The sequence below is a fragment of the Cheilinus undulatus genome, linkage group 8, assembly GCF_018320785.1.
Source record: "Cheilinus undulatus linkage group 8, ASM1832078v1, whole genome shotgun sequence".
In the NCBI taxonomy this organism is placed as follows: Eukaryota; Metazoa; Chordata; class Actinopteri; order Labriformes; family Labridae; genus Cheilinus; species Cheilinus undulatus.
Genome location: NC_054872.1, coordinates 49,814,209 through 49,830,531, shown reverse-complemented (window position 1 = coordinate 49,830,531; position 16,323 = coordinate 49,814,209). Strand labels below are relative to the sequence as shown.

The window sequence follows — 16,323 nt, the reverse complement described above, 5'->3', positions numbered from 1 at the left end:
CTGAAATGGCATTAAAGTGGCAAAAATTGGTGGAAATTTGGTGAAATGGGATGGAAAAGGATATAAACTGGCCAGAAAAAAAGGGTTAACTGAGGCAGAAATAGGCAGAGACTTGTAAAAATGGACATATCAAATTGTGAAATGTTGCTTAAAAAGTGGTCAGAGGGGTTAATAGTGGTAGAGATGTGTCCACGGAGCCAAATAGGCAGAGAGTTGCAAGATTTGGTTTCGAAGCGGCAAAAACAGGCAGAGAAAAAGTGGGCGAAAGGGTTTAAAGTGGACAAAAAATGGGTTTAAGGTTGCAAAAATGTGTTAAAATTGGTGGGAAAAGTGATGAAAAAGGGTTCAAATTTGGCAACATTGGTGTAAAATGGCAACAGTGTAATTCAAAAATGTTCTTAGTTTTTTAAGGCATCTGGAGACCCCTTCTCAGTGTCCTGCGACCCCCAATGGGGTCCCGGCCCCAACGTTGAGAACCCCTGTTCTAAACCCTTGAGCTGCAAACAACTGTACCATGAAATCATATATTTAAATTTATTTTGCATCAATCCTGCATGGCCCAAATTACTCTGAAATGCTTATTAACTGAAAAACATCCCCAAAAATGTGAATTTCCTTCTTTTTATGAAAAAATTGAATTACTGCCAGCCTAACACTGCTAAAATCACTCTCCTATTACAAGGACATTTTGGGTTGTTCTAAATTCTTCCAACTTTGTCTGAAAAGACAAAGAAAAACTCTCTATTAGTCTTATTTCTTCTCTGTAGATACTCTTCTATTTCAAAACATGCTTGAAGGTTGAGACCATCTCCTTTGAAGACAGAAAGAGGCTCTGCAGCTTAAGCATCCATGCAGCTTCTTCAATAAAAGCCTGTAATGTTTTATCGTGGACAAAGTTTGTTTTAGAGCTGCAATTATTCAGGTAGAAAATAAATACACACCATAGTTACAGTTCTTGTTGTCTTGATTGGTAGTTTGCTGTTTTTATCGTGATACTGGAATGATTTCTCCATCTTCTCAGTCTTGAGTTGCAAAAACAAGCTTTAAGGACTCAAAATTAAAGTCAAAACTGCCTCAGTAAGGCAGCATTTTTTGCAGTGTTACATGGAATCAGTCCAGGGACATTTGTGCGACGAGACAAAAGAACAAGAGTTGAAATAAAACATTTCTGGAGAGGGAGAGAGGGGGAGAGATGCTGTTTAGAAGTTGAGGAGCTACTCCGCCAAAAAAACCCTGTTTGAGCTGCAGACACGAAGAAGAGCATGTGGTGCCACAAAGCGATCCAGCTCGCTAATGAGAGCGCACACAAACACAAACACACACTGAATACACAGAGCCGGGCTCAGACGGAGCTCACAGGTGGATACTCGCACTTAAAACACGTAAACAGACAAACACAATCCTCCCTCCATGAATCTTTTCTCTCTCTGTGTCTCTGCAGCTAACGGCTACATCAGTGCCAGGGCCTCCCCGGGCCTCCTCTCCGTATCCAACGGCAACAGCCTGGGGAAAGTAGTCCTGGCGAAGTCTCCGCCTCCGCCCAGTCCTCAGATGGTCAACAGCCGCAAGCCGGACCTGAGGGTCATCACCTCGCAGAGCAGCAAGGGCCTCATGCTGGTAAGGAGAGCAGAAAAACAGAGTTTGACCAGCACTTTAACAGAAATGAGTCTAATGAAGTCAGTGTTTTAGAGTCTTTAAAGTCTTTTCATGTTTTGGTGCAGCACTCTCTGTCTTTGGAGTGCTCAAACACTTGAAGCCAAGCCATCAGTAATGCTCCTGCATGAGTAGAACATTCGTGTCGACTGTCTGATCAGATTTTGCAGAGGTTAGCTTTTGCAGCAACATAACCGTCCTGTGTTTTTACTCCCCCTTCCTCGTCCTCCTCCTCCTTTGCCCGGCGTGCAGACAGACGAAGAGCTGGAGTTGGTGACTGAGGTGAACAGACTTTGAGATTCTTAACCTCCTGGCTGTGGTGTCGAGCTTTGTGTGATCTCACTGAGCATGAGTGTGACCGCCGTCAGCATCCTGTCAGAGGTTAACTCAGGTGCAGGCGAAGTGTCGGAGCACGCAGCGAACTCAGAGCAGTGCACAGACGATGCACGAATCAGCTGGTTGCTCAGATAATCAGAGTTTAACTTTGCTTATTTATAAGGGTTTGATTGCATTTATAATAAACATGTTGGATTTAGCAAAACTGCTAATTTACATCTGTAGTCCCCCAGCAGGTTACACATAAAGAGGCAGAACAACAATACTACAATGTGCAAATATGAAAAAAAGATAAATGTAAAACAGTCACAGATCCACACAGGAGTTATAGTATACAAACAGGCTGGTGCAATGCATGCATACATACTAACATGTAAGCAAGCATTGCACCAAAATAGAAATATATAGATAAATGTGTAGTGAAAGGCAGATTGGTGCAGTGCAAACATAGGTATGGATATGCATGCGCTGCAGCAGTGGTGCCGGTGTGATTTATTTTGGGCCAGTTTTTCAGATGGGTTCTGATGCCCTACTTAAGGCGCAGGTGGTTTATTGTTCCAGGTGTAACAAACCACCAGAAAGCAACGCCTCTTTTCATTCCAACTATGTAAATTATTTCAAGATCCATCCAACACAGCAGCCACAAGCTACTCATCCGTCAGACTGACGACAAACAAACGTCAATTTGTAGTTATTTCTCTTTATAATCTTCCAACATAAACAGCCCTGCTGATCCACTTTAATACAAACATTACATCAGTAAAGATCCATGGATCCATTCAAGTCTTTTTAATAATAGGAGTTTTTATATCTTACCAGTTTTCATGCTGGCTGGGTTTCAAAAGTTCATGTCAGTCAAGCAGCATTTCACAATAAAAGCCCTCAAGTAAGAGACAGGCCTTCTAAAGTTCAGCAGGCTGTATGCTCTTGATCGGTTTTACCTTGAAAGTGCAGCTTTGGATCCTTCTTCTTTCTCAGACAAGAACTGGACTGGAGGTAAAATCCAGTACACTCTCATTGTTGTATAATGCACACGCACATCAGTGGCACATCAGTGCATGTAGAGACATCTTTCACATGACTTCACACCGAAGTAGTCATACCCATAAATACCAGAACTAATGAAATAATGCAGCACCAAGTGCTTTACATACAAGCCAACAGTTAGAAGAGTACATCGGTATATATGACCCCACCTTTACTACCAACAATCCCTGCACAGGGTTGGAAAACATGCCCGACTTACAGGGATTCATCATAAGGAAATGCAGAAGATATTTGAAATTTATTCATTTAGAATGAAGAAACTATAAATTAATCAAATAGGGGAATCAATATGACAAAAACTAAAATGATAAAAAGCAAATAAGACCAAAAAAAATGGAATAAAGTAGAAAAATGAGACCATAATCCACTTAAAGATCACTGCATTAAAAATGCTAAAACAAGACAAAACATTTAAATAGAATTCATTAAGATATGCCAAAATGAGCCAATAAAACCAGGACTGCCAGAGTTAATGCATTATAGATGATTGAGGCCCATGACAAATGCATTTTTGATTTTTTCATTATGATGTTTGATATATATATACCTGCAGCCACAGTGAAGTAAAATAATCCACCACTGCTCCTTAACGTCTCGTTTCATTTTAAAAACTTACAGAAAGCTCAGCGGATGTCAGAGTTCATCTGAACTATGTGATATCAAACATTTTCCTTTTTACTGTCCCTTACTTCCTTCCTAACCCACAATAAGTTCCTTTTTTGTGGTTAAATTCATGTCACAATCTTCAATCTTTCCTCCTTTTCTTTCAAAATAAAAACACATCTGTATCCAAACAGGAAGTCAGTTACGCTTTGTTTGAGAGAGTACAGTATTCACAATGCACAAAAAAGTTTAAGACGCAAAATAGTTGGAAATTAAAATGCAACATAAAGGGTAAGATTTGCAGTTAACTAAAGAAATTCTGAGATTATTTGCTAAAAAATAAAAATGTTTAGATCATTAACATCTTAGAACTGAACAGAACCGAATAGAGCATAATAGAATAGAATAGAATAGAATAGAATAGAATAGAATAGAACAGAACAGAACAGAACAGAACAGATGTTTATTGCCATTTGCACAGGTACAGGACAGTACAGGTACGCTGGAGTTTTTGTGTGTTTCTTCTTGAGTCTGCTCTATAAAAGACTAAAAGGTATAAAAATATAAAATATAATATTATAATCAAGAAGACCTGTGATATAAATGACGATGTATTACCAAAATACACAAGGAATGTATACTGTACAAAAAAACGCCCTTATACGTATGAAAAATAAAAGAGTGAATAAATTTTAAAAAATAAAGTAAATAAGATAAAATAAAATAAATGGAAAAAATAAAAGAGTAAAGAAATAAAGTAAATAAGATATAATAAAGTAAATGAAAAATAAAAGAGTAAAGAAATAAAATAAAATAAATAAATAAATAAATAAATAATAGTAAATAAATAAAAATAAAGAAAGAAATCTTAAATAACTGTATCTTTGTATTTTTTATTTTTTATTTCTTTTAGATTTATTTTGGGGCTTTTCATGCCCGTATTACATAGACGAGGACAGTGGACAGAGTCAGAAACGGGAGAGAGAGTGAGGAGAGACATGCAGCAACGGCCCACATGCAGGACTCAAACCCACATGGGTCGCGCCCCAGACCGCTAGGCTATCTGTGCACCCCCGTATCTTTGTATTGTAAATACAATAACACCTAAAAATAACCAACTAAAATGATATTCTGAGGTAAAATATACAAATCAATTAGACTAAGACGATAAAATTTAGTTAAAAGCCGGGGTTAAAAAGTCGACCATGAGTTTTTAAAAACATGAACATTTTGTGCCACCCTGAGGTCTTTGTTCAGACTTTGGCCTCTAATAGAAATAACTTCCTGAAGACTGAAGGGCTCTGCAGGGATTGTTAAGTGAGAAAATTAGATGAGTAAGAAGGAGCAAGACCATAAAAGTTTTTTTTAAAACCAGTAAACAAAGCTGAAGATGAATTTTAACAAACAGGTAGCCGATGCAGAGACTTGAAAATCAGCGATATTTGAGCTTTCTTGTCAAGGGGAATTTCAAAATAATTTTAGGACATGTAATGTTATTAAAAACTATTCATATTTGTAGCCATTATCTGTGAACTTAAGGGTTAGTTTTTCAAGAAACAGGTGAATTTAAAAAATTATAAAGACGTTACTAAAAACAAATTTACAAGTAGTTAAAAGGTTCAGGAATTATTTTTCAAAATGACATCTTAGTTAAAAATGTATGCAGAAATAAATGCAGTGATGTGTGCCCAGCTCTGAAATGCATTGCAATTCACCTACAGTAAACCATCCATCAACCCCTCAGATTTTAATATCATGCATTTATGACTTTACAACCAAAGAGTCCATTCAAGACATGAGGCAAGCAGGGAAACTAAACATTCAGTTCTCTGTGATAAATAAAATGGAAGAGCAGGGCTTAGAGTGACATTTGTGCAGCACAAACAGATCATGCAGGAATATTGAAGGAACCTGAGCGACCAGCTGACTCGCGCTGTGTGAAGCTGCTCAGCATGTGCATGTTTGGTTTCATCTGAGTGTCGATGCTCCCAGGATCAGGATGCAGAGCGATCACGACGTCTCCGCCCTGCAGCAAAGACGCACACGCCGGCGGCGACACGCTGACCCTTCACATACAAACACAAACACGCATGCTGCCATGTGTTCATGCATTTCTCTCTGCATAAATACACAGAAGAAAAAACACACACACACCTCTCATTGTGTACTCATTCCTCTCATTCCGTCTCTGCAAACATTTACACACTTTTCAGCACAAACATGCCGGCTCGTGTCTCCTCTGTCAGCCTTGTCGATGCATGCGTTCCTGTCAGCATGATTCTCCAGCACAGCCATGCCTCTCATAACACCTTCCACCGTGACGCCACATAACACAATCGCCCCAGCCCTGGCGACAGCGTTGCTGTGCCAACGCCACCTTGAGAAGCGAGACACTTCTCATCTTGCACGCAGATGTTAAAGTGTCAGAGAAAAGTTAAACGCCTCAGAGAGAACTGAGGCGCTTAGATGTTTCTCACAGGAAGCAGAAACATTTCTGTCTGTGGAACGATGAATAAAACATCCTCACTGGTCTGCTCAGGCATCATGGAGTGATGTGGCTGTTTATTAAGGCTCGCTTTGGAATATTCTTATTTATTTATTCTGCCAATAAAGTTTCAGATGTGGCCTGAATGAGGGCTGCACTGAAGTTTAACCACACGATAATGCATGTGTTTATTCTCCAAACAGACGTGGAGCAGGCTGAAATATTCCAGTAGTTAGAGCAGAATTAAATTGTTCTCAGGCTCATTACAAGAGATCTGCAGCCACTCTGCTGTACAGTGGAAAGCACATGCTAACCATTATCATTATTGCTGTTGAAAATGGATGAAGTCATTTGTCGTGAACTCATAACAGCGAGCCCATATAAGGAGAAAAAGATTGGATTTTGGGGGGGAACAGAACCGGGTTCTCTCACGACATGGAGACACAACTCTGGTCCAAAGATCCAGGGAAGAAAAGAGAAGGATGGGAATGTGAGATGGAGGTTTTAGCATGATTTGTCAAAGTATTCACAAAAGTTTGAAGATTATCTCTTACATTTAAGTCATAAAAAGTCTTATTATTGTATTTTTTTAGCATAGGTGTCATTTTTGTAGGTTCTTATGGGTGCAGAAAGTTATTTTTTTAATTTCTCTAGCAGATTGCTTCAGCTAACAGGTGCTGTCATGGCTGCAGAGTTATCCCCAGTATCAAGTATTCCTGACCAAATTATGTTCCCTAAGGTTGCAGTGGTGTTTCCACTAATCGATCCAGTTTGGTTCGGCACATTACGGTATGCAATATAATGCCCTTTTTCCCTTTTTGGATCCTTCTGTTGGGGTACTAGGCGTGCCTTTCTGATCGTAAAGACTGGAGCTACACTCACTGAGGTGCAGCGGCAGTATGGGCTGTTTGCAGTCACTTGATACCAACTCAGTGCAAAAGTCAGATGGGGGGCAGGAAGTGAAGAACAGTTTGGAATCACTGGAAAAGGAGGAAAGTTAGTTTGTAAAAGCTCTAGCTCCAGGCTTTTCTTTTAGGGTACTTTCACATTAGGCCCAGTTGTTTCAAGCTGCACTGCGGCATGATTCCTCCCCCTCCCCTTTCCCCCCCTGGCTTGCTTTCACACTAGTAACATAAAACAGTGCCCGGGCCCACTTGCATATTTACTCGGTCTGAAACAGCAGGTGGCGGTATGCACGTAGCAGGTTTACAACCCCGCAAAGGAGGAGAAAGAAGAAGAAGCTACCATGGCAACCACTGGGTCATGACCTGAGCGAAGATTTTTTTTATTTTGACCTAGCAAAAAGTCCATCCTGCAGCCATGGATGATTAAAATCTCTTTTAAGATGCCAGCAACTTCGCTCTTCGTATCTGCACATCTACTACAGCTCAGAGGATTAAATGGGCTCGTGCTGTGCAGATACAGCGGTTTTTGAGGTGACAGGAGACTTTTATTGCCTTTGCATCTCCTCTCACTGGCTCCAACTTGTGCTCATCTGTAAGGTGAGTCACAACAGACCGTTTATTGGCTGGATTCTGATGATTTCCACCCTTTATTGAGGAAAAATGTGGACAAACTGCCGCGCTGTGGAAAGAAGTTTAGTTTTTACGATTACCTCATAAAGCTGATTCGATGCTCTGTCCGGTATCCGAGTGCGGCTGCATTCACATCTCATCCAAACCATGCAAGTGTCCACTTGAATTGCGCTCAAGACCACCTCCCCAAGTGGGCCGGGGCCCGGTGCCCAGGCACTCGGATCCGGGATTGGGCCCCTAGTGTGAAAGTCACCTTAGAGGCCCCGGGGCCAGGTCAGGCCCCCAAGGTCATTTTAAAGACCACTTTTGCTAATACTTGTATGATCATCCATCAGATTTATTTCCCTGTTCTTTCGTCCTACCACGTGGTGTTGCAGTTGTCCTTATTCATACTTATCCCCTTGCACTTCTCTCCACTTCGACGTCTCAGCCCACTCATTTCAGCACCCCGAGGACATGAGCCAGTAAACCATAAGCCTCTCCTCTACTTTAAAAAGCAAAGAACTGATAGTTCAGCAGCAAATGGATGGAGAGGTGTGATTTTTTATTTTTTGTGCATAGCCTTTTACTCTGCAATGACTGCACATGGATGTGCTAGGAATACAAGGCATTTCAAGACAACTTATGCTAACTTTGACAACACTTTTTGCTGTAAGAAGTCTTTGGGGCAGACCTCATGTTGAGAGCAAAGGATAGCACTCTTTTTTGGGCTTGTACAGAGCAAGACAGAGCTAAATCAGCATCACTACTAGTCACATGGATTTTAGGCAAAAGGAAAAAGCATTATACAACTGCAAAGACCGACAAGGCGTGTACGTTGGCATCAATTAGTTGTAATTAAGGGTGAGAAAATCCAAGGCAGTTGTATTTTTCTACTGATGCTATAAAAATATTACACGGACTGTATGTTGTTCAGTATCTTGCAGATCTTTTTTCAGACACTGGCCCCATTTTCAAACTAATTTGTAGCCCTGCTCTAGCTGGACCTGCACGCTACAGTTACCATTAGAATTTCTTTTTGCACATTTGGTATAATCCCTGCATTAAAAAAATATTTTTCCCAAGGTTTCTTTCAGCTTTCTCAAAAAGTTGTTTGAGAGCTGCTTTCCTTTCTTACATTTGGTCGCTATTTAATAGACATTAAAAGGCCAAACTTGGACCAATGAAGAACCATTTCATAGCTGAAAGACTGGCTCTAACTACTGAGCTCATCAAAGAAGAGTCAGATCTCTGAAATGACCTGGAATTCCAGTTACTACAGGCAATGTTGAACCAACAGTGGATGTGTAAACACATGCAATATGAGGGTTTACAGTGCCAAATTGCGCTGGACCAACCTGGACCGCTTTGAATAAACTCACTTTTAGAGAAACAGATTGTTATTCTGAGGCCAAAAACCCAAACATGTGTTCATTACTTGTAACTTTAACACTATGTTCCTTATCCAGACAGTATTCGAGTGTTTCAAGGGTGCCTTGGAATTTGAAGGTTCAATATACAATAGAGACTTAGGGTATGATGTTACAGCTTGTTCACGTTGGCAGTGTTTAACATTTCTGCATTTGCTGTGTTGAAGGCATGGAAGAAGCGATCTTTTTTCCAATAGAATGCCTCGCACGCATCTATGATGCAACACCGACTGTGCCTTTCCTAGAAACAGCACCATTGCTGTCTTCAAACCACTTCAGTTGTACTTGCTTTGATTGTATTTAATCTTTTACAGCTTGGCTACAGCAGAATCAGTGTACTGGAGAAATTACACAACTGTTTTTTTTCTAGGTTAGTCATTTAGACCCAAAGAAAACAAAATTCCCAGGTTTTAAACACAGAAATTACTCTTTAACATGCAGACTGGAAACCCTTCCAGACATTACTAGTGCCAGGCTGGTATCGTAGAGTTCAATTAAACATTTCAGCATGAACCAGCTACCTCATACCACCAGGAGATGCAGGGAATAAATGTTTGCATCCCTGCATTTGATATATTGCTGTCATTTCTGCCTATAATAAATCAGAGACCCACCTAAAGGTGTCCACTGATATCCACATCTGTAGTAGCAGTAAGCCCCTGTCCAATATTAAACTTCCTTCATGTGTTTCTCTGTCTTCCCAGAATGCTCAGCGGCTAGGTGGCTCCCAGGTGGCTCAGTCACTCACCACACCAGTGGTCTCAGTGGCAACACCTAGTCTCCTAGCACCCTTCTCTGGAATGCAGACGGCCTACAACACCGGTAAGAGGGCTTGAACTCGATTCCTTTACATCAGAAGTCTGGTGCGGGCTGCACAGCCGAACAGGGGCCTCACAGCAGCAGCTTTCTGTGTGGAGTTTGCATGTTCTCCCCATGCATCTGTGGGTTCTCTCTGGCCCTGAACTGGAAAAGTGGTGCAGATAATGGATGACTGGAGAACACTGATGTTGATCTGCACCAGGTAGAGAGGGCTGGCTAACTATGTCCGCAAAGAAAGATGTTAATCAGTGGTGCAAAGTAGCATCTCCAGTTCAGAAAAACAACCTCAAAAGCTAATAGTTAACAACATTTAATGCACTGTCTATCTTGCCAAAAAGAGTCATTTATTTGCAACATTTTGGTGCTAGAAGAATACATACTCTATTAACCCTGAATGAAAATGACAGTTTGCACTCAGTTGTTGAACATGCTAAACACACATGCACAAACTGGACCCCCATGGACATGCACTAATGGAGAGATGCCAGAGTGATGTTTGGGGTTCAGTGCCTGGCACAACAGCACTCTGACAGTACTCAGGAAGTGAGCTGGCAACCAGTCCGACCAGGATTTGACCTGATGACCCACTGATTCCCATGACATTTAACCCTCCGGGGACCCAATTGGGTCCTTTTAGCCACTTTTAAATTTCTAATAGTAAATGTTTTTTTGCTGTGTCAATGGCACAAGATTTTCCAAATGTTGAAGGTTTGGATCAAGGTTAAAAGACTCACTTTTCATCACACCTTCACAGATCAGTGATTAAGCACTTTTTCTGATGGGAACTGTTTGGGTCCTGAGAGTCCTAAGTGTCAGTTTATGAATAAACCTGTACTGCTCAAAAATAGTAATGCATTGTTGTTATAATTTACCGACATAAACAAGGCTGACAAAACTGGCATAAAAATGTAAATATTTCAAAAATCAATAAAAAATCTCATACATCTGATTAGGGCTGGAGCTGATTAAAATATTTAAGCTTTGAAATTGGAAAAAATGCTGATTATCTGATTTTTATAGCACTTTTTTTGAAAGGACCAACTTGGGTACTAAGGGTGCTAAGTGTGGGTTTTTCTAAAGGGGACCCTGGAGGGTTGGAGGGGACATATTTTATCCCTTTAAGACAAGCTTATACTGGTCTTAGAGGTCCCAAAACATGCCTGTGAAGTTTGTTGCTGAAAAAAAATCCAGTTTTGGATTTTTGCATGTCTAAAAGCTCCTCTGTTTCAGCCCTGCTCAGAACAAGCTGTTTCTGTGTCTGTGGCTTTAAACGTTAATGAGCTGTCTGACTCCACCCCTCCCAGGCAATGGATGTGGCTCTCCTGATCCTCCTCTCAGCTGCCAGCTGTGAGGAAGATCAGGAGAGGAGGGTGGGACTTTCCTCCAAGCAGGGAAGGCCAACCGAACCTGGGGGGTGGGGCTAACTCCTCACATGACATCATGAGGGGAAAATCTGAGAACGGCTTGTTTCGGCACACGTTTTCTGAAAGGTGGAGAAAGAGAGGGGGGAGGGAATGGATTGTTCTGATTCTTGGGGGGATTGAGGACAGACCAGGGGGACATTTTTGTAAGAAAAGCCTGAAAAAATTAATTTTTGCATAATATGTCCCCTTTAATCCAGGATAACATCCACGAAGCATGAGTGGAAGAGAGGTCAGGTGGGGAAATGCAAGTCTAAGGAAATTTAATTTTAAGGTTAAATTGACCTGGAGGCATTGACTCCAAATAGCACCAATGCTGTGGGGTGTATAAATTGGTCATTTTTTTCACTCTGAAAGGTCTTAAATTTGTTTCAAGTATGAGCCAACCCTGTATCATACAGACACCAAGGTTGGATTACCCAATCTACTCTGCTTTTTTCTTCTTTTGAACAACCCATTTCTAAGATTTGATCTCATGTGATCGTTTTTATCTGATCAGAATATCCACGGGTCCCAGGGTACAACTTAGATAAAAAGAATGATAATAAAATGAATAAAATGACAAGTGAAACTACAGTGCATTATGTCATTAGAAATCTTATATGTCCCTTAGAAAAATCCTGAAACCCTCCCAGTGTGAAGCCACAAACCAGCATGAATATTCACTTTGTTCATTGTGTGAGAGCTTCTGGAAAGATTCCACTTCAAAGGTCTCCATTAATATGGATTAGCTGTGATTAATATTGATGCAGCAGAAAGTTGTATGATGTAAAACAATCCCCCTCACCCCTCCTCCTCACCTCTTTTCTCTCTCTCTTTCTCAATCCCTTCATCTCAGAGTACCTGACGAGCGCAGATCTCACCGCGCTCCAGACGTTCACACCACCAGGGCTGGTGCCTGGCAACATGGCTGCCTGGCAACAGCAACCAGCAGTCTCCCAGCAACAACAGCAGCAGCAACAACAGCAACAACAGCCGCAGCAGCTGAGCCTGGCGTCCCTCAGTAACCTGGTGTAAGCTTCACGTTCACTTCATTCAGCAGACTTAAAAAAAGATTGATTGGCTGTTTCCTGACCTTCCCTTCCAAACATCCGACTCGTAGACTTTTACTGCCGCGCTGTCTCAGCTGATTCAGGACCGGCTATCGCACATGCTCATAAAACACTGGAAGCACCTCTGTCGTACGAGGTTGTAGCATCACCCCAGCTGCAGTTGATTCATCTCTGAGGTGACCTAGTTACCCCCCCCCCCCTCCCCCCCATACACACAAACAGACAGAGAGCTCAGACTCCCACTGGAGTCCCACTCTGATTAGCTCCTGGTATTGAGGCTACGCTGTGAGCCGAGTTATCCGGGACAAACACAAAAACAGTAAGGCCAGACTGCTTTACAAACATAAAAAAGAGATTCTTAGTTCACTATTTCACTTTTGGCTGACTAGTTCATTAAGGTAATAGTTCCACGGGATCCTTGTGTGCTGCAATCCATCTGGGCCGCAATTTAGCTCCATGTGATTATGTGCACCAATATTAAAGTTGAGCACAGCCCAGCTTCCAAACATTAAAGGTCCTTAATTCCTTTAAATTCATTTTATTTATTTTTTTTGGAGGCCTTACCCTTAAAATCCAGGAGATCCGTTTGTGCCGCAATCCGTCTGCACTTTAGTCAGGCCCTTTTCTAAATCCTAGTCCAGCTCACAAACAAAAAAATGATTCTTAATGTAGTATTTTTCATTTTTGGCAGACTAGATGTAAAGTCATTTTTTTTGGAATGGTGGTTCTCAACCTTGAGGTCGGGACCCCATTGGGGGTTGCGAGACACTGTCGCTAGGTTTCCATTACACTTGGAAATGCGCAAAATCGAAATAGCGCGATAAAAAAATGGTAATGGAAACACCTGAATTTTGAAAAAAAAAAAAACTAAAATATTGCTAAAATGTTTTTACGCTTTTATGAGGAGGTTTTTCAAGTGTTTCGATATAGAAATATATCGCAAAAGTGCAATGGAAACACTTTACGCATTTACAAGTCACGGGACGTGATGTACGGTGTCACGTGACCAGTCACTCTGAGACAACATGGCGCGGGACGTGTAGACAGAAGAAGAGACAAGACTTTTCTTTTCATCATACTTCTACCCTTATGCGTGGCTTTTACCATACATACAGACCTTACCCCTGAACTATCATCTGTTGCCTTTGTCTTTTGTTCAGAATTATCAAGGCAACCGCCGTAGATGTAACCAAAACCGTACGAACACACAACCGGTTTGGAGCGACAAGCTTCCCTGCAGCGGATTCATGCGAGATGAGATTTTACGAGAATTGCAAGGCCTATGCCCAAAACTCCCTTCAATGGAAACGCATTCAAAGTGCAATTGTACTTAATCGAAATTTAAGAAATATCACTTTTACTTTGTGAAAAACTGTAATGGAAACCCAGCTTGTGAGGGGGTCTCCAGATGCCCTAAAAAACTAAGAATATTATTTAAATTACACTGTTGCCACTTTACACCAATTTTGTCCAATTTTAAGCCATTTTAAGTATTTCTGCCACCAATTTAACCAATTTTCGCCATTTTAGACCTGTTTTTGTCCATTTTAAACCCTTTCCACAACTTTTTTCTACCTGTTTTTGACACTTCTGAATCAGTTCTTGCCGCTTAAGCTTAGGACTCATCCATACGAATTCAGGAGTATACGCCAACGTTTTTTTGTCGTATCGGCGTTTGTCCACACGGAAACAGCGTTTTGGGTGATTGTAAACGATATTTTTCAAAAACGGGTCCCAGAGTGCATAAATCCGTAAACAGCTACCGTTTCGTCTGTGTGGACGGCTATCCGCATCTTTCTTGAAACGATTACATCACACACAGCATGACTCCCTTAGGGTGCCTGCACAGGTCTGACCAAACATGGCGGACTACAGGGTTGTGTTCGTGCTGCAGAAGCGACTGAGCTTGTTATGGCTTTTACAGCAAAACCTGATGTTCCTTTACCACCAACGCGAAACACACACACCATATGTTTTCAAATCCAACACCAAGAACAACCAGGAAGGCAGCTAGAAGTAAGTTGTGGGCAGTTTTCTGTGTTCTTCTTCTCTCTTTTAATGCGTTTTTACCGTGGCAGCACTTACACCACTTACAGGCTTGGCATATGTACTACAGCGTTTTCAGTCATTTTCAGTGGTTCCATGGTTACGCAGATATTTCCTGAAACAATCCCATCTTTACAGAAAACTTTTTCAAAACGAAACGGCAATATATCATTTTCGTCTCCATGTGGACAGGGCCTTAATGTTGCCTCCCCCATTATGACCACTATTAACCCCTTTTTACCAATTTTTACACCCATTTTAACCACATTTCACCGCTTGATATGCCCATTTTTGCTAGTTTAACAAATTTCTGCCAAAATCTGCCTATTTCTTCTCTCTCAGTTAACACTTTATTGCCAGTTTTTAGCACTTTTCTTCCCATTTCACCAAATTTCCATCCATTTTTGCCAATTTAAAGCCATTTCAGCCACTTTTTAACTCCCTTTTACGACTATCTATGCCCATTTTTGCCACTTTAACCAATTTTTGCCATTTTTGTCTAATTTTTGCCACTTTTAAGCCGTTTCAGCTACTTTTAAAATCCAATTTCACCACCCTTTACGCTATTTTTTTGCCATTATTAACCCACTGTAGCAATTTTTAAACAAAGGGAATTCACATTAAAGGAGACTTTTACTACACAAAAACGAATTTCTGTCTTTGATAAGACTGGTTATTTTTTATGGATACAAATTAATCAAAATTTGTATTCCTATGTACATTTCTGTCTTTGTGCTAGGTTTCAATAAGCGGTTGGGTCTTACCCAGCTAACACTAAGAGTCTTATTTTGAGGGATGTACCTGTACTGTTTGAGTTACTGGCGCGTTTTTAATGGACTTGTCTGAGACGGATCACAGTATAAGAAGGGCACAACTTTCTCTGGGGTGCAGGCAGACGCTGCACAGACGGATCCTGTAGAAATTGCAGGTTAAAAGCACAAACCTCATGTGATTCATTGCATCCTGTTTTATAAGGTCATAATTTCCTAAAATCTTGAGAAAAGAACCAAAATTGGCTCCTTATCCCAGGACATCCAGTACTGATTACTTAAAACGACATGATCAGTAAGTTTAGATCAAGAACACTGAGACCAATCAGATCTTAGCAAGTGTGTTTGTTTTATTTCTAGTCAAAATTATCCTAATTAAATTCACCTAAAAAGTCCAGATGAGGGTCTTGACAGTCTAAGCTTATTCGTGACTGATTACCCAGATGGATGGGCTGCAGAACCTCACTTATTAAGCAATCTTGGGTTAATTTCAAAACTTTGTGCAACTTTAAGAGTTTAAAAATGTTAACAGAAGGGAAAGACTTTGAGAAAACATGACTTTCTCCCAACAAAGTCCTTTGAGTTAGACGTTTATGCTATTTTAGTTTCACTGGGTAAAATGTCTTTTCATTGAAGCTAACCTTGCCTGTGGCCCTGTCTTAGAGGTCTTTCAGTGTTTATGCGACCAGTCCGGCCACGCTAAGCTCAGCTAACCTGTGGATAAGGGGAGCGGCTTGTAACTGCCTCTTGTTTTGTCCTCCCTCCCCCCCTTGTCTCCACAGCATGTGGGGTGCAGAGAAACAGAATGCGGAGATGGTTAACTGCATCTCCAATTTTGCCGCTAACCTGAGGTGAATGACACGATAGCATCTAGGTGTTACGCTGCTCCGCCATGTCTGTTACCTGTCTTATGAGCTAAAGCAGCCCACAGAGGTTCCAGAACAGCTGAATGTCCTGATATCTTCTCTCCATTTGTATGTTGATCATGGTGCCTGTTGTTGCTTCGCTGTCTCTGTACTCCATTGCTCTTTCAGCTTGTTTCGAGTATCAGTTTACTAGTGTTCCTGTAAGACTCTCCATGCCACCTAAAGCTGAGATCTGAAGCTCTTTGGAAGTGTCATGAACAAAGAAGAAGATTCTGCAGTTT

General features: G+C 41.1%; 1 protein-coding gene across 11 annotated transcripts in view; it reads left to right on the top strand.

Annotated features, from left to right (window-relative positions):
* mef2d (myocyte enhancer factor 2d) overlaps positions 1–16,323 on the top strand; it is a 209,523-nt gene that overhangs the window by 172,291 nt on the left and 20,909 nt on the right. For 6 of the 11 annotated variants that reach the window (XM_041792910.1, XM_041792905.1, XM_041792904.1 and 3 more), the window contains 5 exons: positions 1,442–1,617; positions 1,906–1,935; positions 9,773–9,890; positions 12,147–12,321; positions 15,959–16,027. In XM_041792910.1, the coding sequence (XP_041648844.1) occupies positions 1,442–1,617; positions 1,906–1,935; positions 9,773–9,890; positions 12,147–12,321; positions 15,959–16,027 (568 nt within the window). The remainder of the gene's footprint in view (positions 1–1,441; positions 1,618–1,905; positions 1,936–9,772; positions 9,891–12,146; positions 12,322–15,958; positions 16,028–16,323) is intronic. The other 5 variants (XM_041792907.1, XM_041792906.1, XM_041792908.1 and 2 more) reach the window with 3 other exon arrangements.